We start from the raw sequence: 25,663 nt of genomic DNA, 5'->3' as shown, positions 1-25,663 counted from the left end.
TTGATTTTCTGGAAATCGATTTACCAGTTTCTAACAAGATGGCAACTGTATGTTACAGTTTTCAATTACATAAATATTAAAAATATAACGAGCACACTTCGTATTAAACTTCTCAAACTTTGGACGAATTCCGTTTCGAGACCAACTGACCAAAAACTAATGATCTTGTATGGTTTCGTACCGAGCGATAGTTGATTTTTTTTCCTCCGTTCCGGAGAGCGTAGCTGGTTCCTGCAATTGATCAGAAATTGTTTCTCACCCATTTCACCACAAACATATCCAGTACAGTACACAGAATATAACGGCTGCGACAGTGTACTACTAAAAACGTACACAGTATTGTTTGCTTTTGTTGGCAGTGACTGGAAACTGAACATTACTGGCAGGAGTCTTTGGGCTTCTACACATGTCGAAGTAGGAAACAGAGTTTCAAGAAAATATCGATGGATTAGAAATGCGCCGAATCTTCAGTATTACTTTTGTTGAATCGCTTTGAATGTGCATTGAAGAACATTAAGAGTAGACTAGTTTATGGCAAATTATTCCCTCGATATCGCCAGAAATATTTAAAAAGTAAAAGATGTAAGTATTTATCTATTTAATTAGAATACCAAATATGCTTGAGTAGTTGTAATGGTTTGATATGCTTGTCACTAAGAGTTCACGATGTGGTAACTGTGAAAATTTATATGGTCTTTAGCATGAATTGACAGTGCGTTACTGAGTTACCTCGGATAAGGAAGCTAGTAAAGAAGACTGGGGAGGTGAATTGGTATGTCCCGTATTTGGCGGGGCTAACTCGGGTTTACGCCAAACTAAGTTGGGATGAAAGCGATGAAATAGCTTTCAGCGCTGTTCTCGCTTTCGGGCGGCTTAGGGAGCAATTTTTGGTCTTTTGACTTGAAATTGTGAAAAACCTGAAACATGCTCCTCAGATCTTTACGGCCATCGGGTGAACGCAATGTAACCAAAATCTAAACTAGCGTGAAAGAAACCTAACTCGGCGCATGCCCGCCGTGCAGTGCGTTCGACTCGAGTTAGTAATAATCTCAACCCAAATTAGCACGTTTTATAAACCAAGCTGATTACCCTAAGCTCGTTCAGATCGAGTTGGCAGGAAAATCTAAATTGTCTTCGACGCCGTTTGCCACGTTTATGCCTGTTCCGGTTGTAACTTCTCTTAAGATACTGTAACCAAACCGAGTATGTCGAAACATTCTAAAAGAGTTCATTTCTCTCATTAGCATCTGCGAGGCTTGTGAACAGGTTTGATTGCAATTTTGTTTGTTATATGTAATCGGCGATCAAACTAAAAACACTTTTTTTTAAAATTGTCTGACATACAAATATCTGACATCATAGCAATATTTCCACCTATTGCCATGTTTCCTCACAAGCCATACACTAAGTATTATATCTATCTCTTTAACCTATCAGTAATTTTTTTTTCTTGTGGGCATTTCATAAACGGTGATTTAGTAGCCAAATGCCTCGCCGCGAGCAATAATGGATGCCACTCTCCAGTCTGAAATTACTGCTCATGGGACACCCTGAATTTGCTGAGAGATTTCGCTATAGGTCGTAATTCGAAAACACTCTCATGAGACATTCGGAATTTGCTGTAAGGATTTTGGCGACGGTATTAAGGTAGCCAACTACCGTGGCTCGAGTATCAGTGGTGTAAAGTTATCGCTTCCTCATCGTTTCCCTCAGTTTGCATTCTAAATTTTAATATGTACATGTATTTCCGACTTGCCATGATGTTAATATTCCGTGTGGACTCGCTTGTAAATTACACTTAACAAATTCTTCACGAATTTCGATCAAACAAAATAATTCACAATACGCGACTAGATCCCTAAAGACCACAGTGAGTGACGTCCCGTTCAGTAAGCACAGATTCAACTCGAGTTCGGTCGGCGCGACGGCGGTAAATTCCAACCTCGCTCTAAACCGTCATCGATACCGGCGACCGCCGCGCAGCGTGTGAACACAACTCGAATTATTAACAATCTTACTTGGGTTGACTAAAAATCGTCTCAACCAAGAGTTAACCCGATTTTGTAACTCGAGTTGATCCATCTCCAAAGACCAGCAACACTAATCAAAGGTGAAAGTTGCACTGGGCGCGTGGACGATCTAGTCGTTAGGCGGCCCTCTTATCTAGGAGACCGGAAATTGAGAATGGAAATTGTTCGACGGGACAAAAGAGATGAAAGCCGATGTGCGCTGTAGACTGTGGGGTGGGGCTGGACCTCATTTGATTCCCAGTGTTCTGCTCGGCAGCTCCCTGTAACTATGGGTGCTCGCTCGTTCGTGCGACATCTGCGTTTTAGAAACTTTTTGTGGCAGTCTGTGTTTCATTTCCGGACCGTAGGTGACTCACTGTATAATACAGTTCCCAAGTACATTATATGTCACTATTCTAGAACTTAGTTCTCTCAGTTCATTTCATCAATCAAGCAATCTATTCAGTCACCCTTTCATTGTGTTCCTTAGAACCTATTGAGATGTAGAACCTTCAGGGACATGCAGAGTGTCAAGATATACATTAACAAAAGACAAGCAAATCACAGACGGTTCACATATTGAGGATCTGCATACAATATTAAAAATAAACTATTACTACACTGCTGTCATTTTCTAGGAAGGTATGGCCCCAAGTTTTACTTCGTATGTTAAGGTCTATTTGTTTTAATTGTATGTGTTACAAGAAAAACAAAATAGATTGTTTTAACTCTTGAACTAATATTGATATTTCTTGCACTAGGAACTGTTACTACTAAAACTAATTGCAGTGGTGGCCACCAAGCTTGTATCTGCTCAATAAGTAATGACACTGAGTGGAGTATACTTAGTTTATGTAAGTGTCATTGCTACTGCACTTGTAACTTGTGCAGCCGTGTGTTCCTCCAACCATGCAGCTAGTCATCTGGACCCACAAGAAAAAGTCTACGGGAGTCAAGTCTGGGGGTGTTCAGTTGCCAGTATCAGAATGAGTTACCAGTATAGGCTACCAAGCAATTAGGAAACACTCAACATTTTGCAATCTCTTAACTGCTGCTTTTTGGGATGTTGTTATAATCATTCTGCTTATTTCTGCAACACATTGGTGAAAAACAAATTTAATGTTCAAATATTGAAATATGTTTATTTTAAGATTTAATTTCGTAAACACACAATGTGGTATTTTAAATCTTCTTTCAAGTTGTTTGCTGTGTGCCTGGATAGAAGTAAATGACCTGGTACATCTATTGAAGCATACTGACACAATTAAGATTGTGGAGCTCTCTTTCTTCCATGAGTGAAGTGGCTGCTATTCACTGTAATCTGTTAAAATTGTGCCTCCAGTACTCTGAATATTAGCAAATTATTAGTTTCTTTGTAGTGAACTGTTGTTTTCTAATAAGATTCTTTAAGTTATCAGTTATCAAATATTTTCAAAGAATGATGTCCAAATATCGAAATATGCTGTGCTATTGTGCTTCTGAGGATGTTTCATATGAAGCATGCCCTTTCTGTTTTGGAATCATTTACATTTATTATCAATGGTTTTGTAAGCCTAAAATGGATTGTAAAAAGTTACTAGTGTAAGGGCACTCGAAATTGGTTTTCCACAATTTGACAGAAAGTGTTAAAACTTATTGATGATGGGTGTGGAAAATCAAATGTCTCTCTTTTGTGCCGACAGATATCCGACATTGTAGTGGGCCAGGAGACAAACATTTCAGCGAGAGATGCACTGCTGAGATGGGCACGCAGATCGACGGCAAAATATCCAGGCGTCCGCGTCTCCGACTTTACATCCTCCTGGAGGGACGGGCTGGCATTCAATGCTCTCATTCACCGCAACAGGTAATTGGTTAAATGCTTTCCTGTGAAGTATTTTTCAACCATTGATAGTGATATGTGGCATCTCCTATGTTGCAAGGAAAATACTGCCTTCTTATTTACTGTAATACTAACAGCAGGAAAACAATTTTTGTCTGTGAAAAATTAGATAAGTACTGGTATAAAAATAATCCAGTGAGAGAAATCTCAGTGGTTTGGGAGCTGTCGATTACTGTGTCTGTCTGTGAGTGAATCTTTTATTCTTTAGTGCAACTACTACAACAACAATCGTAACTTACAGGTATGAGGAGATATTAACCCACAGAATTATTAAAAAAATAAAGTTCTTGTGTGCTCTGGAAGAGTGTATGTGTAGATAACGAATTGGTGGTGGGACACATTTGATAATGAATTGGTGGTGGAATACATCACTACAACCAATCCGTTCTTCTATGGGACAGCATTTCAGAAATAAAAACCAGATAGTATGGAAGCAGATAACTGTGGGCTGAAGGGTTGCATTACAATAATTGATGCAGTCTTTTTGTAATTAGCAGGAAGCATGATTAGTATTTGACTTTGTGTGTTAATTAAATTCTTACGTATCAAAATATCATCTATTGTGGTCTGTTTTTGGATTTTATCTTTTATGCTCATGATATTGTACTAAAATATAGGTTCGGCCATCCATCAGTGGCACATGCTGTAAATATGCGCTATTAAGTTGTCCTTATTCTTGATGTTTCCTGGTCACTTGAAAACTAAAATTAAGGACGAACTACACTAGATTGCCATTTTGTTTAAATCTGATGCCCCCCCCCCTCCCCCATTGTAACCTTATTGTTAATACGAGTTTTGGACCATATTGTACAATCAATTCTTTCTGTTTTAGGCCAGACCTTATTGATTGGCGCTCAATTCGTTCAAGAGTTGTGAGAGAACGTCTCGAAACTGCTTTCACAGTAGCCGAGAGGGAGTATGGTGTAACAAGACTTCTTGATCCTGAAGGTAAATTTAGCTAGTAATTTCACAAACTTTTGTGCTTCTAGTGCAAGAGAAAAATATTAGCGCATTTAAAATCTTTAAATGTATGACAGTGAAACACTCATTTCACTTAAATACTCTTGCTATATATTGAATATAATAGAGGGAAACATTCCACGTGGGAAAAATATATCTAAAAAGAAAGATGATGAGACTTACCAAACAAAAGCGCTGGCAGGTCGATAGACACACAAACATACACACAAAATTCTAGCTTTCGCAACCAACGGTTGCCTCGTCAGGAAAGAAGGAAGGAGAGGGAAAGACAAAAGGATTTGGGTTTTAAGGGAGAGGGTAAGGAGTCATTCCAATCCCGGGAGCGGAAAGACTTACCTTAGGGGGAAAAAAGGACAGGTATACACTCGCGCACACACACACATATCCATCCGCATATACACAGACACAAGCAGACATTTGTAAAGGCAAAGAGTTTGGGCAGAGATGTCAGTCGGGGTGGAAGTACAGAGGCAAAGATGATGTTGAAAGACAGGTGAGGTATGAGCGGCGGCAGATTGAAATTAGAAATTAGCGGAGACTGAGGCCTGGCGGATAGCGAGAAGAGAGGATATGCTGAAGGGCAAGTTCCCATCTCCGGAGTTCTGACAGGTTGGTGTTAGTGGGAAGTATCCAGATAACCCGGACGGTGTAACACTGTGCCAAGATGTGCTGGCCGTGCACCAAGGCATGTTTAGCCACAGGGTGATCCTCATTACCAACAAACACTGTCTGCCTGTGTCCATTCATGCGAATGGACAGTTTGTTGCTGGTCATTCCCACATAGAACGCTTCACAGTGTAGGCAGGTCAGTTGGTAAATCACGTGGGTGCTTTCACACGTGGCTCTGCCTTTGATCGTGTACACCTTCCGGGTTACAGGACTGGAATAGGTGGTGGTGGGAGGGTGCATGGGACAGGTTTTACACCGGGGGCGGTTACAGGGGTAGGAGCCAGAGGGTAGGGAAGGTGGTTTGGGGATTTCATAGGGATGAACTAAGAGGTTACGAAGGTTTGCTTTCTAGTTTTACCTTTCTCTCTCCCCATATATTTTTATATTTATTTTCATTTTCATTTCAGCCTCTTGTTCCACTTTCCACCTTCTAGTACCATGTCACCCTCACAACACCTCCACAACGACCCCATTAAGTTTTATTTACATTCCCTCCGCAAACATGCCTTCGCCCTAGCCAGATTACACTCCCATATTTTATTTTCTCAGGCTTGTCTGACATTTGGCATCACCCCCAAAGTTCCCATCTCTGGCTGCAACCCTTCTTCCCATCAGTCCCTATACCAGTTCCAAACCGAACAATCCATTGCCCTCACCCACCTAATCCTTCACCTACACATCCACTCAGCCAATCAACACACCCATCAACTCCTATCCTTAATAAAAGTCCTCAATCTTTCCTCTCCCACATCCACACCAGTTGTTCAGAGCATCCTCCTACAGGCCAACCGCAAATTAGAACAACATGCCACCCTCCACCTTAAAAAACTATCCAATCTCCTGGTTTCCCACCTCCGGAAAGGCAACTCACTCACCCTTCACAACCTTTCCAGCAAACCTCAACCTCCTCTCATTGCACACAAACCCAGTCTCTCCCATCTACTCAATCTCCCACTTCCAGCTCCACTCCCTCCAAAACCTCAAAATCCCAATCAACACAATCTGGAACCACAACACCCCAATTCAGTAGTTAACCTTTCCTCCAAACCTCTCTCCCAATCCGAAACCTCTGTCCTATCCAAAGGCCTCACCTTCAGCCCCACTCCCAGATTTAACCAAACAGCCCTCGTCAAAGATTTACTGTCCTACACCCGTACTCTCTGCTGGAAATATCACTTTGCCACGAAGAAAAATGATCCTAATCCTACTCCTAATGATCCAACTCCCCAAGACACTATCCAAATTGAACCATCCCTGGAACAGTTCCGTCCTCCGTCACAGCGGGACCCACCTCCTCTTCCTCAAAACCACCCTCTCCTAACCTTCCAGGAATTTCTGACTTCCAGCCTTGCCTCTCAATCCTTCTTAAAAAACCTTAATCCTACTCCCAATATCACCACTGCTGAAGCCCAGGCTATCCGTGATCTGAAGGCTGACCGATCCATCGTCATTCTTCCGGCAGACAAGGGTTCCACGACTGTGGTACTTGATCGTCGGGAGTATGTGGCTGAGGGACTGCGTCAGCTTTCAGACAACACTACTTACAAAGTTTGCCAAGGTAATCCCATTCCTGATGTCCAGGCGGAGCTTCAAGGAATCCTCAGAACCTTAGGCCCCCTGCAAAACCTTTCACCTGACTCCATCAACCTCCTGACACCACCAACACCCCGCACCCCTACCTTCTACCTTCTTCCCAAAATTCACAAACCCAATCATCCCGGCCGTCCCATTGTAGCTGGTTACCAAGCCCCCACAGAACGCATCTCTGCCTACGTAGATCAACACCTTCAACCCATTACATGCAGTCTCCCATCCTTCATCAAAGACACCAACCACTTTCTCGAACGCCTGGAATCCCTACCCAGTCTGTTACCCCCGGAAACCATCCTTGTAACCATTGACGCCACTTCCTTATACACAAATATTCCGCATGTCCAGGGCCTCGCTGCGATGGAGCACTTCCTTTCACGCCGATCACCTGCCGCCCTACCTAAAACCTCTTTCCTCATTACCTTAGCCAGCTTCATCCTGACCCACAACTTCTTCACTTTTGAAGGCCAGACATACCAACAATTAAAGGGAACAGCCATGGGTACCAGGATGGCCCCCTCGTACGCCAACCTATTCATGGGTCGCTTAGAGGAAGCCTTCTTGGTTACCCAGTCCTGCCAACCCAAAGTTTGGTACAGATTTATTGATGACATCTTCATGATCTGGACTCACAGTGAAGAAGAACTCCAGAATTTCCTCTCCAACCTCAACTCCTTTGGTTCCATCAGATTCACCTGGTCCTACTCTAAATCCCATGCCACTTTCCTTTACGTTGACCTCCACCTGTCCAATGGCCAGCTTCACACGTCCGTCCACATCAAACCCACCAACAAGCAACAGTACCTCCATTATGACAGCTGCCACCCATTCCACATCAAACGGTCCCTTCCCTACAGCCTAGGTCTTCGTGGCAAACGAATCTGCTCCAGTCCGGAATCCTTGAACCATTACACCAACAACCTGAAAACAGCTTTTGCATCCCGTAACTACCCTCCCGACCTGGTACAGAAGCAAATAACCAGAGCCACTTCCTCATCTCCTCAAACCCGGAACCTTCCACAGAAGAACCCCAAAAGTGCCCCACTTGTGACAGGATACTTTCCGGGACTGGATCAGATTCTGAATGTGGCTCTCCAGCAGGGATACGACTTCCTCAAATCCTGCCCTGAAATGAGATCCATCCTTCATGAAATCCTCCCCACTCCACCAAGAGTGTCTTTCCGCCGTCCACCTAACCTTCGTAACCTCTTAGTTCATCCCTATGAAATCCCCAAACCACCTTCCCTACCCTCTGGCTCCTACCCCTGTAACCGCCCCCGGTGTAAAACCTGTCCCATGCACCCTCCCACCACCACCTATTCCAGTCCTGTAACCCGGAAGGTGTACACGATCAAAGGCAGAGCCACGTGTGAAAGCACCCACGTGATTTACCAACTGACCTGCCTACACTGTGAAGCGTTCTATGTGGGAATGACCAGCAACAAACTGTCCATTCACATGAATGGACACAGGCAGACAGTGTTTGTTGGTAATGAGGATCACCCTGTGGCTAAACATGCCTTGGTGCACGGCCAGCACATCTTGGCACAGTGTTACACCGTCCGGGTTAGCTGGATACTTCCCACTAACACCAACCTGTCAGAACTCCGGAGATGGGAACTTGCCCTTCAGCATATCCTCTCTTCTCGCTATCCGCCAGGCCTCAGTCTCCGCTAATTTCTAATTTCAATCTGTCGCCGCTCATACCTCACCTGTCTTTCAACATCATCTTTGCCTCTGTACTTCCGCCCTGACTGACATCTCTGCCCAAACTCTTTGCCTTTACAAATGTCTGCTTGTGTCTGTGTATATGCGGACGGATATGTGTGTGTGTGTGTGTGCGAGTGTATACCTGTCCTTTTTTCCCCCTAAGGTAAGTCTTTCCGCTCCCGGGATTGGAATGACTCCTTACCCTCTCTCTTGAAACCCAAATCCTTTTGTCTTTCCTGACGAGGCAACCGTTGGTTGCGAAAGCTAGAATTTTGTGTGTATGTTTGTGTGTCTATCGACCTGCCAGCGCTTTTGTTTGGTAAGTCTCATCATCTTTCTTGCTATATATTGTGTAGACAAGTATATAAAATGAAAGCCTTGGTGTCTTTTTGTATAAAATTGTTACGTTTATAGTTTTTGTTGTTTGGTGATGTCTCCTTTACACAGAATAGGACTTCTACCAGTATTTTGATTATTCGCTTTTGATTTTGTTAGAAGATTGCTTAAACAGCGTTTCTACTTGAAACTAAGTATTAGGCAAATTATCATAAAGTTATGTTGCAGTGTTTCTGAACTTGGTGTTAAAAGCAAAGGAGACATTATATCTATTGTTTATTAATATTTGAAAATGGAAAATATTTTGGAAAAAATACTCATCAGAATACTGTTTTCTTTTGCCACACAAGTGGTTCAAATTTTGATGAAAGCCTGTTGAATATGAGTAAAAATGTTGGATGGTAAGCTAACAAAGTTTCTGTTATTTAATTACTTAAAGAACCTTTGTATAACAGTGGTCATATATGCTTGTAGGGCTGTAGGCTAACTGTCTTTGTACAAATCAATACAGTGTCATAAGTACACAAACAGAAAAAATGTCATTGTATCACCAGAAACTGATTTACTGGCTCGCAAAGGGTAAATAAATTTGTCTTGGAGAGGAAGTTATAAAGCTGTGATTTGTTGTTAACATTACTTGTTTTTTTTCTTTTTCAGATGTTGACACACCTGAGCCAGATGAGAAGTCTCTCATCACATACATATCATCACTTTATGATGTGTTCCCAGAACCACCCCCAATTCATCCACTTTATGATTCAGTAAGTGTCATTGAGATTAATTCATTTTGTAATGCAATAATTTTTTTTTTGTTCTTAATCTCAACCTATAATATTTGTTAGAAGTCATAAGAGCAAATAATAACATCAAAACTAAAGTGAGTAACTGTAAACCCACCAGTTGGGCACGCATTTTTAAATAATTTCTGTTTTAACAGGAATCTCAACAGAGGCTATCTGAATATCGTGAACTGGCCAGCAGTCTGCATTTATGGATGAGAGAAAAAATTTCAGTGATGTTGGATCGCACATTTCCAAGCACTCTCATAGAAATGAAGAAACTTGCCGCAGAATCGAATCGATTCCGATCAGATGAAATTCCACCTAGACAGCGAGATAAACAGAAACTGCACTTAATCTACAGGGAACTTGAGGTAAGATGCAAGTAATGCAAAGCGTACCCAGAAATATGTTTCAGATATTAGTTTCTTCTTCTTCTTTTTCTTCTTCTTCTTCTTCTTCTTCTTCCATTTGGCCACCTTAGGACCACGTTAATTCACTTCAGCTTCGTTTCTTCTGGTATTTCTTATTTCTCAATATTCTTTCATTCTCATACTTTGCAACCTTCTTCGTTCTTCCGTCCAAAATTATTTTGTTCTGGGTCTCGTACTGTCAATTTCTTTTATTTAAATTCGTCAGTTGTTCTGTGATGCAGAGTATCTTTATGATTTTTTTTCAGTGAATCAGTTATGAATTTTAGCAGTTTTGTTTTTCTCCCTGGAATTAAAAGTAATCTGCCTTTTATTATGTGGCAATGTTTAAGTTGATTAATATTATTCACAGAAATATTTTGAAGCTGTTGGAGAAGTAGACATTGAATCTGAACTTCAGTATGAGGTTATTGACAAGAATTGGAACAGACTGATGATTGCACACCAGGATCGCGATCATGCCATCCTCGAAGAGATAAAACGGTAAGAATGTTACTAAGCTTAATAAATTAATTAAAGCCCTGTAAATGTGTAGGCATCATACGTATTACAAAAGTTTAAGCCAGTAGTCTGTTTTGGTCTCCCTATTACAGCTTGACTTCACTGGAAATGAGGACTTGCCACATTTCGTGCCCACTGCTTGATGACGTAGTTTGCTCATTCAGTTTTGATGCAGTAGTGTATTGTGTGTTTCTTTAATCCTGTTTCAGACTGGAAAGACTGCAAAGACTTGCTGAGAAAGTGCACCGTGAAGTTAAGCAAGTTGATTCTCGTCTGGGCGAGCTCGAGGTACGTGTTGAAGAAGAAGCTCGTCGTCTGGACCGCCTGCATCCTCTTGATGCAAAACATAATGTCGATTTACTGGAAACGGAGCTGAGAGGTACAGAGGATGCCATCAACAGCATGTTCACAGACACACAAGTCCTGCGTGAAGGACGGTACCCTCAGGCACCGGAATTGCATAAGAGGTTAGTTCTGTGCTGTTAGTACTTGTTGCATTGCATTGCATTAAGCCTTCCATTTGGTTCCTGTGATTATTAGCCACAATGAAATACAGTTTCATCACAAAATAGGTTTACTTGCAAGGTAAATACGTCTTGGTGACCTGTCTTATACTTCATTTGCACATACAGTACTTCATTTGCCCGTACAGCCATAGTTCAGTAGACAAGGATTATTATGATTTGTGATCTTTCCTCCTCGACCTTTCTGTAATGGTGAACCACTTGATAGTTTACTGTCACAACACAATGAATAATAGCATTCAGAGTTATAGATGAAGGCTGCAAACTGGTTTATCAGTTGACTAATGTATATCACAACTTCAGCTGGAAATTTAGCAGAAATTAGAAGTCCTATATTCAGTCTCACACCACGGTCATCATGAACTGATATTGCTCCTCCTCCTTTCTTCATGATTGGTGCTAAAGAAAATTATGAAAAAGTCGGTGTTGCATTGTTTAAGTAGATACAAATCTAGGAATTTTCTCACCGTTGTGAGAAAAATGGATGGTTTAAAAAAAAAATACAGATATTCATGTATGAAAATAAACTGTATAGATTTGTACTTTAATATCCTCAAACAATTAGATAAAATAATTCACAATTAACTAAACTGAAACAAAATTACTAACTTGTCACTAAGCGGTGCTCTTATTTATTTTGTGCAGAGTCCAGAAACTCCATCAACGTTGGGTTTCCCTAAGGCAATTGGTACATACCCATCTGGTTTCTCCTCTTGCATCATTATCATTCCCTGTAGAAGAACGAACTGTAACTAGACAGACACGCACTGTGTTGGAGACAAGACTTGTTGATACAAATGTGCATTTTAGACAGCTTCAAGAATGCTCTGAATGGTGTCGTTCTAAATTGGTAAGTGAAAGAAAAGTTTTTGTGCACTTTTTATAGATTTTAAGCGAAATTTGATATCAGTAGTGAGATGTCGGTTGGTATTTAGTAGTGATAAGAAATTTCTTTTATAATTGAATAATGGTGCGAATGATGCAGGATTAATAGTGATGGTAAGGTGACTATGATGATTCTGATTTATTGTTTTATTTTATTAGAAACAACTACAAGATGCTGAATATGGATCTGATTTACCAAGTGTCCAAAATGAACTTGAACTCCACCAGCGAGAACATAGAATCATTGAGCAGTTTCAGACAAAGGTTGAGCACTGCTCATTAGCAAAGGTAAGTTATGACTTTGCTGCACGAGTAGGACTGAATATGTTTCAGCCTATCTTGCAGTATGACTGATTATTTTGTTATTTTTATGATTCGTTGTGGTTGTATTAAGTTACGCTCATAAGAAATGAATGAAAAGTCATTTGATAGTGCCAAAAGATATTATGTAGTGTGCATTTTAGTCTTCTTTTCTCATTTTGTAATAAATATTTCTTTTTTGTTCTCTGTATGACTGTTTTTCTCATCTATACAGAGCAATTTCCATGGTGAAGAGCTGCAACTGTACAATCAGCACCTCGGACAATTACAGAAGCTTTATAATGAACTGCTGGTCACTTCTAATAAACGACTGTCTGATCTAGAAGTGCTACAAGACTTCCTCCAATCAGCCACAAATGAGCTGGTTTGGTTGAATGACAAGGAAGAAACAGAAGTTACAAGAGACTGGAGTGATAAGTCGCTTAATGTACCTGCTCTGGAACAATATTACGAGGTAAGGCCTGTTTTTAATCCCATTCATTTGTTTTAGTATTTTTTCTTCTTAAAGGATTTGAGGTTTTAATTTTTTTTAATTGAGCAAAAGCAGAGAACATTTCACTAATGTGAAATGCAGAAGAGGATGAAGATAAAGATTAGATAGGAATGTCATTATGGCATAAGTAGCACAACTGCGTGGTGAAAAATACAGGTTGACAATACTAGTGTTGAATGAGATTTGACAACTGAAGTGCTAGAAATGTCAAAGAGAGACAGTAGGCTGTGAATGAGATCAACAGTGGCTAGGAACAAAGTATATGTTACCAAGAAATTTCAGAACTGAGAAGCCATGTGATGATATTGCTTGGGCGGGGGGGAGGGGGGGGGGGGGGGGAAGGAGGGTTGAAGTGTTAAAATTGCCTTGAGATAAAGTGAATAACCAATACCGTCTGTCACTGTTTTTCCAGTGTGTTCTGTGCAAGATGATTTACAAACAATGTTTGGAGCAGCAGATTTACTCATACTGAATGATGGTTAAGTGTGTGGGAAAATTGACCTAAATTTATTTTTTTGCTCATAACATGTAATTTTACTTTTATGTACAATGCCAGCAAAATGCATTTACATTGTTATTCATACATGCAATGTAGTTTTTTCTCTCTTCAATAGTTATTTAATTCTTGCTATAGGACAAAAATTTGTGCTATGGTGAACAGTTAATTTTGTATGGTATTTAGTACTACACTTATTGCTAAGAATACATCATTGTTCATGTTAGTTCTACGTTATATGGGCATTTATGGATAAACCTCCGGGATCTCGAGGCCCAAGATCTTGCATGCTATATGCAAAGGAGTAAGTGAAAGAAGCCAAAAGAAACTTAATGGGTTTGCAAGCCAAATTGTTTAAATGTTTGTTTGAAGAGGGACAGCTTGGGAAAAACAGGGAAGATAAACAGCCTTGAAGAAATACACATTTATAAGTGTGTCTCAGCAATCGTCATCTTCCTCCGCCGCCGCGGCTGGTGCTGCTGCTGGTGCTGCTGCTGGTGCTGGTGCTGCTGCTGCTGCTGCTACTACTACTACTACTACTACTACTACTACTGCTACTGCTTACATATAACGGCTATTCAGAAAGTAGGGAACGTTTCCATCTGACACCGCTAGGTGCGCACCAGTTGCGTATATTTTGGTATCTGCATGTTCGGCAGCTCAGTCTGCATCCATCCATGACAGTGGGAATGTCTCTGCAAGTCTAGCTTTTTCTATATTCGAATTTGAAATGTGTGCAGCAATCGAAAATCCCGCCATTTGTGAGGTGCAGTCCGTGATATGGTTTTTGTTGGCAAAAAAACCTAAAATCTATAGAAATTTGTCATGAACTGTGCGAAGTGTACGGAAACAACGTAATGAGTGAATTTTCCATCCAGAAATGGTGTATTCGGTTTAAAAATGGCCAAAGCAACGTTCATGATGAAGAGAAGAGTGGATGCCCGAGCATTGTGACTGCCAATAAAGTCGTTGAAGTTGATGAAACAATTTGTGAAAACAGTCACTTCACAATAACGGTCCTTTTGCTTTTTTTCCCACAATTTTCACGGACTTTGTTGTTTGAAATTGTCACTCAAAAGCTAGGCTACCACAAATTTTTTGCACAATGGGTGGCCAAAATGCTTACAGAGCACCATAAAGAACAGTGAATGGGGGCAACGTTGACATTTCTGGTGGCCTACCACAAACATGGTGGATCGAATCGTAACTGGTGATGAGATTTGGATGAAACATGTCAGTTGCGAGACAAAATTACAGTCCTTGGAGTGTGGGAACACAAGGTCCCCTCAAAAACCAAGAAAATGTTTGCAAATCTTGTCAACAAGGAAGTTTATGGCAACATTGTTTTGGGATAGGCAAGGTGTGCTTCGTATTGATTTTCTCGAACGTGGAGCAACCATAAATTCTGCCTGATACTGTCAAACTTTGCACAGTTTTAGAAGAGCAGTTCAAAACAAACACCAAGGAAAGCTGACAACCAAAATTTTGTGTTTGCATGCCAATGCCCGACCTCACATGGCAAACCGCACTAAAGAACTCCTTAATTCATTCAAATGGGAAGTTTTCCCTCATCCACCCTACAGCCCCAATCTTGCACCAAGCAACTTCCACTTGTTTCCCAAGATGAAGAACTGGCCTGCAACGCAGCACTTTGATGATGATGCGGAAGTCCACGTGGGCATGACTCACTCCCTGAAGTCCCGGACAGCAGAATTTCACGACGAAGGTCTTTTGAAGCTTGTCCACCACTGTGATAAGTGCCTCAATGTGTTGATGACTATGTGGAAAAGTAGTATGTTAGTTGCTCCTTCAGATGTATATAATAAAATGTATTTCTTCTATATTATTATTATTTTTATTATTATTATTTTTAAATTCCAAAACGTTTCCTTCTCTCTGAATAACCCTCGTACATACATTGATTCATGCATACAGATGTGTATATTCCAAAGGATAATGCCTTGTGGCTGCTTCTGCTCCCTTCTGTTTTATGTTTGTTTCGGTTCCACGTAATTGTCACATCGGATCCTCTTCTCGATGTCTTCCTAGGTCATCCTCTTCCTTTCATTCCTAAGATTTTCCTTTAGGAATGTTTATGATGAAAGTGTTGCATCTGATGACTTGTCCAAAAAATACTACTACTATTATTATGACAACCACTACTTGCAAGTTTTTTGCTGATTAGCTAACAACTTTTTTAAATTTTTGCAGTCCCTCATGAGTGAGTTGGAGAAACGAGAGATACAGTTCAGTGCAGTACAAGATCGAGGAGAGAGCTTGGTTCTGCAGCATCACCCAGCAGCAAAGTGTATAGAGGCATACATGGCTGCTATGCAGACTCAGTGGGCTTGGCTACTGCAATTGACACTTTGTCTGGAGACTCATCTCAAGCATGCTGCCCACTACCAGCAGTTCTACCGTGACTTGCATGATGCTGAAGCGTGGATAGCCAAGTGAGTGTGATATTGGCTACTCCAAGTACATGCACTTTTCAGGCGTTGCTTGACTGTGAAGATTCATGATGTATTCCTTTCTTGTCTCCAAATATTGCTGGCTAAGCTGTTCAGTTTTTATGCATGTTAACTGCATTTTTGTCAGAGTACAAAATTGCAAATCTCATGACAAGCACATTACATAAATGTGTGTTCCACTAACTGTATGCCATTCTCTCTGTGTAGGCGAGATGAACTGCTGAACACGATCTACAGTAAGTCCGATTTCACATTGGATGAAGGTGAACGTTTACTGAAAGGAATGCAAGAACTCCGTGATGAGCTTAACCAATACACTACTGTAATACAAAGGATAGCTGAGAGAGCCACAGAAATAATTCCTCTCAAGCAACGAAGACAGCCTGTAACACGCCCCACAGCTGTGACTGCAGTATGCTCGTACAAACAAGTCAATGTAAGTACACTGCGTATTAAATAAGAACTATGACTTGTCACAGAAGTAAATAGTCAATTCTGATTTGTTTATTGGCATTCACATCTGATAATGATGATGATTTGGAAATATTGACCAGGTGTCATTGTAATGCATAAAAGTAATAAAGTTGTTCTTATGAAACTGCATTAGTGTGATTACCATTCTGATAGGAAATTGAGTTTTAATAGAAATATTCTTACCTAAAAATTGAATTTAATGTGTTTTGAATATGTTTCCCAATGTTCCTAATTTCTGTGTAAATTATATATTTGACATAGATAGAAGAAATTTCTTTGGTCTCAGCATTTCTTCCCAGTAATTCCTTTCTTCACTTCCTTTTAGTTTTCTATATCTTTTATTTTCTGATGCATCAGCTTTTTCTGCCCCTCTGTCTCTACTACATACTATGCACTTAGCTTTCCACTTGTATTAACTCTTGCACAATGTTTTGTCTGTAACCTATGTCCTGGTTATTGCGCTATCTTTTGGGACTGAAAAATGTAGCATCTATTTTTGGAAAACTTCGCATCTATTTTTTGCTAATCTGGTGTCAGTTTTTGTCAAATTTGCCTCTGTTTTCTTTGTTGTCAATGATTAGACACACAAATTTAAAAGGTTGTCCGCTACATGAGTGAAGACAAATAAATTATTAGTTCTTTAAAATTGAATGTTGAAAAAAGTGCTGATTAGGAACTTTTTGACTGGAATGTTTGCTTTCGCAAAAACTTCAACACCTTTTTCTTCTGAAATGGCCTTTTGCTTTTTTCGTTTGGGCGTATTTAAGCTGTCAGAGGTGATTGTTGTGTTGAAACGCAGCAGCATTTTCCCACCAGTTAAGTGAACATGTCTCTGATATAAGGTGTCTCTGGACATTATTTGCCTTTTTCCCACCCAATCCGAAGATTAAAAAATCTGCTGACTTCTAATTTCGACCTTTCGTGGGCATTCATAGCCCTATGACCCATGCTTGACACCACAACGTATAGAACTGACAAGGCATTTAGTGTAGAAGCCGAACCGAACGTACAGCAACTCGCTTTTAGCATTAGGAGAAAAATTTCGGCACTGTTGAAAAAGTTACAGACGTTGTTTTCCAATCACTATAGCTCAGAGGGTGAGCACTATAGGCTGTAGTTGCAGATGGATGTGAGCATAAATTGACTAGAATTTTGACTGCCACATTAGAAGGAGTGGTGCGGGGAAATAAATCCCGCCTCCATTCCACTGGGCAGCAGCCTACAGCAGAACACATTGTCACAGAGATAACCGATCCATGATGGACTAGAATTATTTGCTTCACTTATTTCAAATGAAGGAAAGAAAACAACGAGCAACACACATCACAAAATATTCGTGGATGACTATTACGCAATTGCTTGTTGAAGTTAGCAGAGTATTGTTAATGACGTAGTTCAGGCCCAACCTCTAGCGATATTTGATGCAACTACACATCAGAACATCTGCCACCTAATTTGCCACATTAAAACTGTCCGCATTGTACTATCTTTTGAGTGTTCTCTCTCTCTCTCTCTCTCTCTCTCTCTCTCTCTCTCTCTCTCTCTCTCTCTCTCTCTGCTTGCTGATTACATAGTGTCCGCACTATAGCTTTGAGTTGCCCACCCTTCCCCAACCCTCCATCCCATTCCCCCACACACCTTTTCTCCCCTTGCCCACTCCACCTGACACAATTTATAGCTCAAAAGAAGAAAAATTAAGCTTCCCTAGCTTTTAAAATATTTTTGTGTTTACACTGGTTCTTACCTCATTCCCTCCCTTGAGAAATGTTAATGAGGTCATTTGGATATAACATGACACTCATCTTTTCCGTTTACTGTCAGTAAATTTAACACTTAAAATTTTTTACTGTGAATGCTGTTGTCCACAGATCATTATTGAGAAAGGGGAGAAGTGTGTCCTCCATGATAATTCTGGCAGAGTCAAGTGGCGAGTGAGCAACTCTTCAGGGCAAGAGTCTACTGTACCTGGTGTGTGCTTCCTGATCCCTCCTCCAGATAAGGATGCAATTGATGCTGCCGATAGGTTGCGGCGACAGTTTGATCGTTCAACTGCCCTTTGGCAAAAGAAGCAACTTCGCATGCGGCAGAATATGATCTTTGCCACAATCAAGGTTGTCAAAAGCTGGGATCTGGCACAGGTTTGTTTAAAATAGAGAAACATTTGAATATACAATAATTTGCTTTTTGATAGATGTTTGAGCGATTTTCAATTCAACTCGTAATCCACATATTATTTCGAATGACGTTTTAGTCATTGTTTTTTAAAAGCCTTGATTTTCTGTAACATTTTGATTTGGACCACATATTTAGTTAATTTATCAAGAGTGCTAACTTGAGAAGTGTGTACATTGCCTATATTGTGATAAACTAAATAATTTTGGATTAATACAGTTCACGTGTCTCAAATAACAGCTACCTTACATTGTAAAGCATCTTTCATACTGCTGATTGTTGCTCCACCACTTATGTACAACCACAATCCAAATTTTATTAAACATTGTATTTCCTCATCCATTATTTGTATCTCCCTTTTATTCACTATTTTCATGTGGCTGTCCTCTACACAAGTGTAATACTGTGTTCACTTCATATTCTAGTATTGTGACCTTTCTTTCCCCACATTTCGTGTGGGTGTTACTACTTACACCTTTGCCACCACCATCACCATCACAACCTCTCTTCCTCCTCCTACACACCAAAGTGAATTATATTTTGTACTACACTTTCTCCTGTGCCGTGTGCTGCTGTTGGTGTATTACATTTTATGAAGTTGTGAATTGTTAAGATAAAAGTTTTTTATGTAAAATATTGTATAGAAGTAACAACTGGATCGTGACTTGGCTTATGGGATATAATGTGACAGGCATTTCAGAAAGTACAGCTTGTGTAATTTTGAAAATCTTAAATATCACAAAATTTGTATATGAATACAAATTTTTACATAGCACACAATTTACAGCAGTTTCAGATTTTTTCAGCTGGCTGGAAATATGTTTTTCTACGTCTTCAATATAGCAAAGGAAAATACCTAAGAAAGTACATACTTAGGAAAGACTGTCATTTTCTCATCTGGAGGATGTAGTCACAAGTACGGTTAGATGTCACACCAAAGTGGCACTTTGGTTACTGAAGAAGAGTAAAAACTAGAGAGCAAAATTATTATTTATCAGGTCCAGCCATCACTGTTAACAAAATTTTCAAGATCAGTCCACTTCATAATAGTTTGTAACTATTCTGTTAATGATGTATGTTTCCCTTTACTATTTTCTCATTTTTTTCAGTTCTTAGCAATGGGCCAAGAACAACGTTCAGCTATTCGTAAAGCTCTGAATGAAGATGCAGACAAACTACTGCAGGAAGGTGACCCTGCTGATCCACAGCTGCGACGCCTCAAGAGAGAAATGGAAGAAGTTAACAGACTCTTTGATGAATTTGAGAGACGTGCTAGAGATGAGGGTAAGATGTGAAACCGCATATTTATAGTGCACCATTTACTGTAGTCAAATGTAAGAGATAGGAAGATGCATGTGATATAGGTAATAAAATTAATATGATTATTGTCTTGTAGAACTATTAAGTATGTGGAACAAAAGTTAATTCTCATGACATTAATTCTGACAAGTGAAATATGGAGAATATATGGACACTGATCTCTCCTGTACCCAGAGACTATAACTTAAAACCCAGTGAGTCACAGGTTCTAGGCTTTTGAAGAATTTGTGCTCTGGGTAGGGTGAAGCTAATTACAGTTCTTTCAGTTAACTTTTTTCATGACTCAACATACCTTGTGAAGACTGTCCCAAGATAGTACAGGTGTGTATTGGGACAGAAACAAGTTGAGATTTGTTGTAACCAGGCAAAGTTCATTAAATAATAAGCAAATAACAAAAATAATAAGCAAATAACAAAAATAATAAGTTTTTGAAAATATAATTGAACAGAAAATGTGCAAGATTTCAGAGCCAATGACTACTCCTCCTGGAAGAGAGGTTGGGGGGTGGGGGGTGTAATGGAAAAGTCGCCCAGAACCCCAGATCATGGGAGACTTACGGGACAGGATTAGAAGGAAAGGCTGATTTTTTTGGGGACTGCACCGGATGAATCTGAAAACCTGAAAGCTTGAAAGTGGAGGATAATATAATAAAGAAAACAGATTATTGACAAAACATGGTGCAAGGGTTAATAAGAGTGGATAGCTAAGTGCATTATATGTGATAGGCTGGTGGCGGGGAAGGGGGTGGGGGGAGAAAACTTGTGAGAAAATGTAATACTAGAAAACTGAAATGGGGCAAAGAAGAAAAGAAATGCCGAGACCTAAGACATTAATGTAAATTAAAGCCAGATGGGTGTCCAGAACCAAGCACACGGTATAACACCAGTTCCCACCTGTGGAGTTCTGAGAAACTGGTGTCGTGGGAGAATCCAGTTGGCATATGTGGTGAAACAGGCAATGAGGTCACGAGTGTTATGTTGCAGAGCATGCTCTGCAACAGGATATTTGCCAGTATGCGCACTCCAGTCTGTGCCCATTCATCCTAACTGATAAATTGATGCTAGTCATACCTGTGTAGAAGGCTGAACAGTATTTACATAACAGCTGGCACATGACGTATCATTTCACAGAAGGCTCTGCCTTTAATTTGCCAGGTGCGCAGCTGATCTAGGTGGTGGTAAGAGGGTATGTATGGCAAGTCTTATCAGAGACAATATTCACAGGTAGAATCCATAGGGTAGGGAAATGAGTGCAGTAGGAGCATAGGGCCTGACTGGGATAGCGCAGAGATTGGGGGAGCTAGGTTGGACAGAATTTCTCCTTGAGCTTAGTTCAAGAGCAGATTTCCAAGGCTGTCACAACCATTCCTGCTACTGCTGATACCTCAAAGAAACTAACAACTTAGGGGCACACTTCTTGTCATTCAGTACTGTCCTAGTCTGGAATTAATTGATTCTCTACTTCAACAAGGCTATGACTTCATAATACCGTGCCCTGAAATGAGGGCCATTCCTGTTTGACATTTTGCCCACCGCACTTAGAACAGCTTTTAAACCCACTCCCCATCCTGCGATATCCGGTTAAGATTGTATGCTTCTTCTGCACCCATTTCCCTACCCAATGCTTCCTGCCTCATTGATAGTCCCAGTGTACGACTTCATTGTGCCACTTATACCAGTCCTGTTACTGGCAGAACATATACTATTAAAGGGAGAGCCACCTGTGAAATGACACACGTTGCATACCAGCTGTTATGTAAACACTGTTCGACCTTCTGCATTCGCATGACTGTTACCAAGTTATCAGTTAGAATGACTGGACACAGACAGTGAGTGTGCACTGGCAACACACAATATCCTGTTGCAGAGCATGCTATACAACTTGACAGTCATGACATTGACACCCGTTTCACCACATGTGCAATTCGGATTCTCCCACATGGCACCAGTTTCCCAGGACTATGTAAGTGGGAACTGTTGTTACAACATGTTATTGATTCTTGCCACCCACCTGCCTAAATTTACATTAATTTCTTTGGTATCAACATTTCTTTTCAGAAACTATTCCTTGTCTTTGCTCCCTTTTAGCGTTTCTGTATATTTTATTTTCTGACTTATATTTTTCCTTCCTCCCACCCCCATCTTGCCTCTGTCAACGTGCAATGTATAATGCACTTAGCTTCCCACTCTTATTAACACTTGCACCATGTTTTGCCAGTAATCTTTGTGTTGTTTATGATCCTGTTTTCCACCTTTAAGCTTTCAGGTTTTCAAATCTCATTCGTAGCAGTTGACCTGGAATTCTAGGCAACTTCTCTATAAATCCCCCCATTTCCTAAGCTGCATCAGTTCTTTCTCTTCATCCCTCTTCCTTCCCCTCCAACCCTTTTGCTAGAAGAAGGAGCCACTGGCTCCAAAAGTTTGCAAATTTCCATAACTTCTGTGTGTGTTTTCTCCTAATGCCACTTGGTGAGTGGATTTTTTTATCTGTCCATTTGTATTGCGAACAAACAACAAGCTACTCTATCTGAGATCATATTTGCTTTGATATTAGTTCACTTAATGGACACACAGTTGGTTTTCCTCCACTGCTGTTATTCAGGAATGAGTTCAGTTTACTTTGTGTATCCATTCTACTCATGCATTCAGAGTCTCCAATTTGTATGAAATAGTGTGCTGTTGTATTCTAAATTGTGTTATGCCTTAATGTACACACCATTAGGTTAGAAAAAAAGCCAATTAATAGTTTGTAGTTTCTAGTTTTTGCATGTAATTAGTGACCCACCCTGGCTTTGCAAGGGTAGCACTAAATATCTACAACTGGTTGACTTGGGCTTAGTAGTAAAACACCCTCAAGAATCTGTCTGTGTGTTAGTGAAAAGTATTTCAAAATCCCTACAGCGATTCTTGAGATTATCCTCAACATACAGACTGAAACTGCCACATGGGGACTTTTAATTTGTGTATTTTGCAGATTTATAGCACAGTTAAATTTGGTGAGTTCACAGTCGATTTTAAGTAACTGTTATGAACCACTAGTAGATGCTTTCATATGAAATTATATGTGCTGCTATAGGTATTTCCATATTGTGTGAAGAAGAACTGTTTCTCTTCCTACAGTTTATGTATGTTACAGTATTTTTCAAGAGCTCATCATCCCCCCCCCTCCCCCCCTCCACCCCTCACACACACACACCTTTTTTTATGTTGTATGCAATTGAGAAATAATGGTGAATCCAATAACATTATGTTATTCTGATAACTTTATTTTCTATTTGTTTAGTATGAATATTGTTTACACTGGGTGGAGTTGTGAGAAGTTGTTGGAGTATACCACTTTGAAATATGCTACCAAGTTCTTGAGGAAAATGTCATTGTATAAAATTGCTAATTAACATGTTGCAGAGGACAGCAAAAGCACAAGTCGATCTTTCAATGATAGTGCCTCAGCACTTGCAGCAGCACTTGATGACGCAGAACGTACACTAAATGCGCGTACTGCAGCACCTCTGCCCAGAGATGTTGACTCATTGGAGCATTTGGTTATTGAACACAAAGATTTTGAGACACGGCTACAAGTAAGTTAAGATTAAATTTCACACCTTAGGATACTTGTTAACTGACTGGACTGAAAGTTCATCTGTTGACAGGTCTCATTTTTGGTATCTGTTTAAAGAATTGTGTGCAAAAAAAAAAAATGGTTAATTTGTTCTTTTGTGTTTAAGGCTCTTGGTCCAGATGTGGAGAAACTGCAATCTACATTCCGCAGTATTTCACGTAAGACACCTGAACAGCAGACCCGACTCGACAAATGCATTTCAAAATGGAACAACCTCTGGGCCACATCTCATCTCTATATTGAAAGGTTAATCAATGCTGAAATTTGAAAACTTTGTGTAATCTTGCTGAGCCTTGAATAAACTGCACCTTATTCTGCTTACTTTAATTAGTTCTTATAACTTTCCACATTAAATAATATATCTTTGTTTCAGGCTGAAGTGCATTGAAATAGTTCTCAGTGGACTTGAAGAAGCTACAAACATAGTAACAGAATTCGAACTTAAACTTGCATCTTATAAAGAGCTTCCCTCAGATGTCGAAGCATTAAGAGCCGTAAGTACATTTGGATACTGTATGCAGAGTGTATACACCCCTGAACAAGTGGGAAATCTGGGAAAAACCTGGGAATTTTTTCAGTCGGGAGAAAACAGGGAAACTCCGGAAACTTTGTAGAATTTTTCATTGATTATGTTTCAGTTAAACTTTCCTTACTTTGACTGGTAAGAACTGATACTCTGACAGAGAATTTTACTGTATCCCACTGCTACAGAATAATACTGTAGCAATCAGACACAGACGAGAGTATAACAGCAGTATAATATTTAACTTGCAAAGCAAATGCACCATTTGCAGTGACAAAACACAGTCCGTGAACAAGCATCTGCCGCAAGCAAAATGTGTCAAAGGCTTTGACAAAGACTGTGCGATGCTTTGTAATAACAGACTGCTTTCGATGAACATGGCATCACATCTGTTTAAATTAGTTTGTTTGAGCAGATACGAGTGGGCTTGTATGCGTGTGCAGAGCTGTCCGGAAAACTGTTTGTCGTTCCCAATCTGCCAGATTTGTGCATGCGCAGAGTGATCGTAATTGTGGTGAGGAGTACCGTATTTACTCGAATCTTAAGCCGCACTCGAATCTAAGCCGCACCTGAAAAATTTGACTCGAAATAAAGGAAAAAAAAAATTTCCCGAATCTAAGCCGCACCTGAAATTTGAGACTCGAAATTCAAGGGAAGAGAAAAGTTTTAGGCCGCACCTCCAAATCGAAATAAAGTTGGTCCATTGTAATATGAGACACAATTTAGGTCGAATGAATGACGATACAGCTACAGTAGTTTGGTTCCAGTCATAAGCTTAGCAGTTAAGCTTTACCACGTAGCCATTGCTATTCGTCAGGCGCTCCGTCTGTATTTATACGGGTACCCTTCCTTTTTCACGTGCTTCGTCTGGTTTGAATCGATTGCTTATTTTGCTTTGATCTGATAAATGCCGTTTTCTTTGTTATAGGTGTTTGCGTCACTCTTAAGCTGAAAATGCATTACTGCACTGTGTCATGCATTGTTTGTCGCATTCTGATACTGTGGGTTTACGGCCTGTCGCGGCTCGCGGCATGGCTTGGTTTTGTGCGCGCTACCGCCGCGTACAATAAAAAGAAGAGAGAGGAATCGTCTCATAAGCGAAACAATGACAAGACTGCTATTTGTTGTTACTTATACTGCTGCTTTCTTTGATAATGATCAGCAAGAATCAAATAATAGACTGCGTATGATAGAACATGTTCTGAATGAGAATTAGGCGAAAATTTTTCTCCGTTTGAAAATCTTTGCGGACGCTTCTTTATTACATCAAATTCTGCACAGAAATTAGAGTCATCTTAGATTTAAAAATCTAAGTCACTTGCCGTGCTTCATTTCTGGCTGTATCACTATTAGGCATAAGAATATTACGAATATAAACATGAGACGATACGTATATTCTTCCGCGTTTGCTGTTGTCTCCCTCTAGTTTTGTGGTTTATTAGGCAGACAGGATTTAAATGATATAGCAGAAAACACG

At 40.1% G+C, this 25,663-nt stretch overlaps 1 protein-coding gene across 1 annotated transcript in view; it reads left to right on the top strand.

Moving 5' to 3' along the window:
• Positions 1 to 25,663, top strand: part of LOC126092273 (microtubule-actin cross-linking factor 1) — a 497,641-nt gene that overhangs the window by 246,034 nt on the left and 225,944 nt on the right. The window contains exons 6-21 of the mRNA XM_049907790.1: positions 3,692 to 3,855; positions 4,724 to 4,839; positions 9,835 to 9,938; positions 10,115 to 10,330; positions 10,740 to 10,870; positions 11,098 to 11,355; positions 12,058 to 12,262; positions 12,457 to 12,585; positions 12,833 to 13,072; positions 15,819 to 16,060; positions 16,286 to 16,514; positions 18,421 to 18,690; positions 19,834 to 20,008; positions 23,450 to 23,622; positions 23,770 to 23,909; positions 24,037 to 24,157. Coding sequence (XP_049763747.1) covers positions 3,692 to 3,855; positions 4,724 to 4,839; positions 9,835 to 9,938; positions 10,115 to 10,330; positions 10,740 to 10,870; positions 11,098 to 11,355; positions 12,058 to 12,262; positions 12,457 to 12,585; positions 12,833 to 13,072; positions 15,819 to 16,060; positions 16,286 to 16,514; positions 18,421 to 18,690; positions 19,834 to 20,008; positions 23,450 to 23,622; positions 23,770 to 23,909; positions 24,037 to 24,157 — 2,913 coding nt within the window. The remainder of the gene's footprint in view (positions 1 to 3,691; positions 3,856 to 4,723; positions 4,840 to 9,834; positions 9,939 to 10,114; positions 10,331 to 10,739; positions 10,871 to 11,097; positions 11,356 to 12,057; positions 12,263 to 12,456; positions 12,586 to 12,832; positions 13,073 to 15,818; positions 16,061 to 16,285; positions 16,515 to 18,420; positions 18,691 to 19,833; positions 20,009 to 23,449; positions 23,623 to 23,769; positions 23,910 to 24,036; positions 24,158 to 25,663) is intronic.

The sequence above is a fragment of the Schistocerca cancellata genome, chromosome 7, assembly GCF_023864275.1.
Source record: "Schistocerca cancellata isolate TAMUIC-IGC-003103 chromosome 7, iqSchCanc2.1, whole genome shotgun sequence".
In the NCBI taxonomy this organism is placed as follows: Eukaryota; Metazoa; Arthropoda; class Insecta; order Orthoptera; family Acrididae; genus Schistocerca; species Schistocerca cancellata.
Note: the sequence above shows the minus strand (reverse complement) of the source record. Positions and strands in the feature narration are given on the sequence as shown.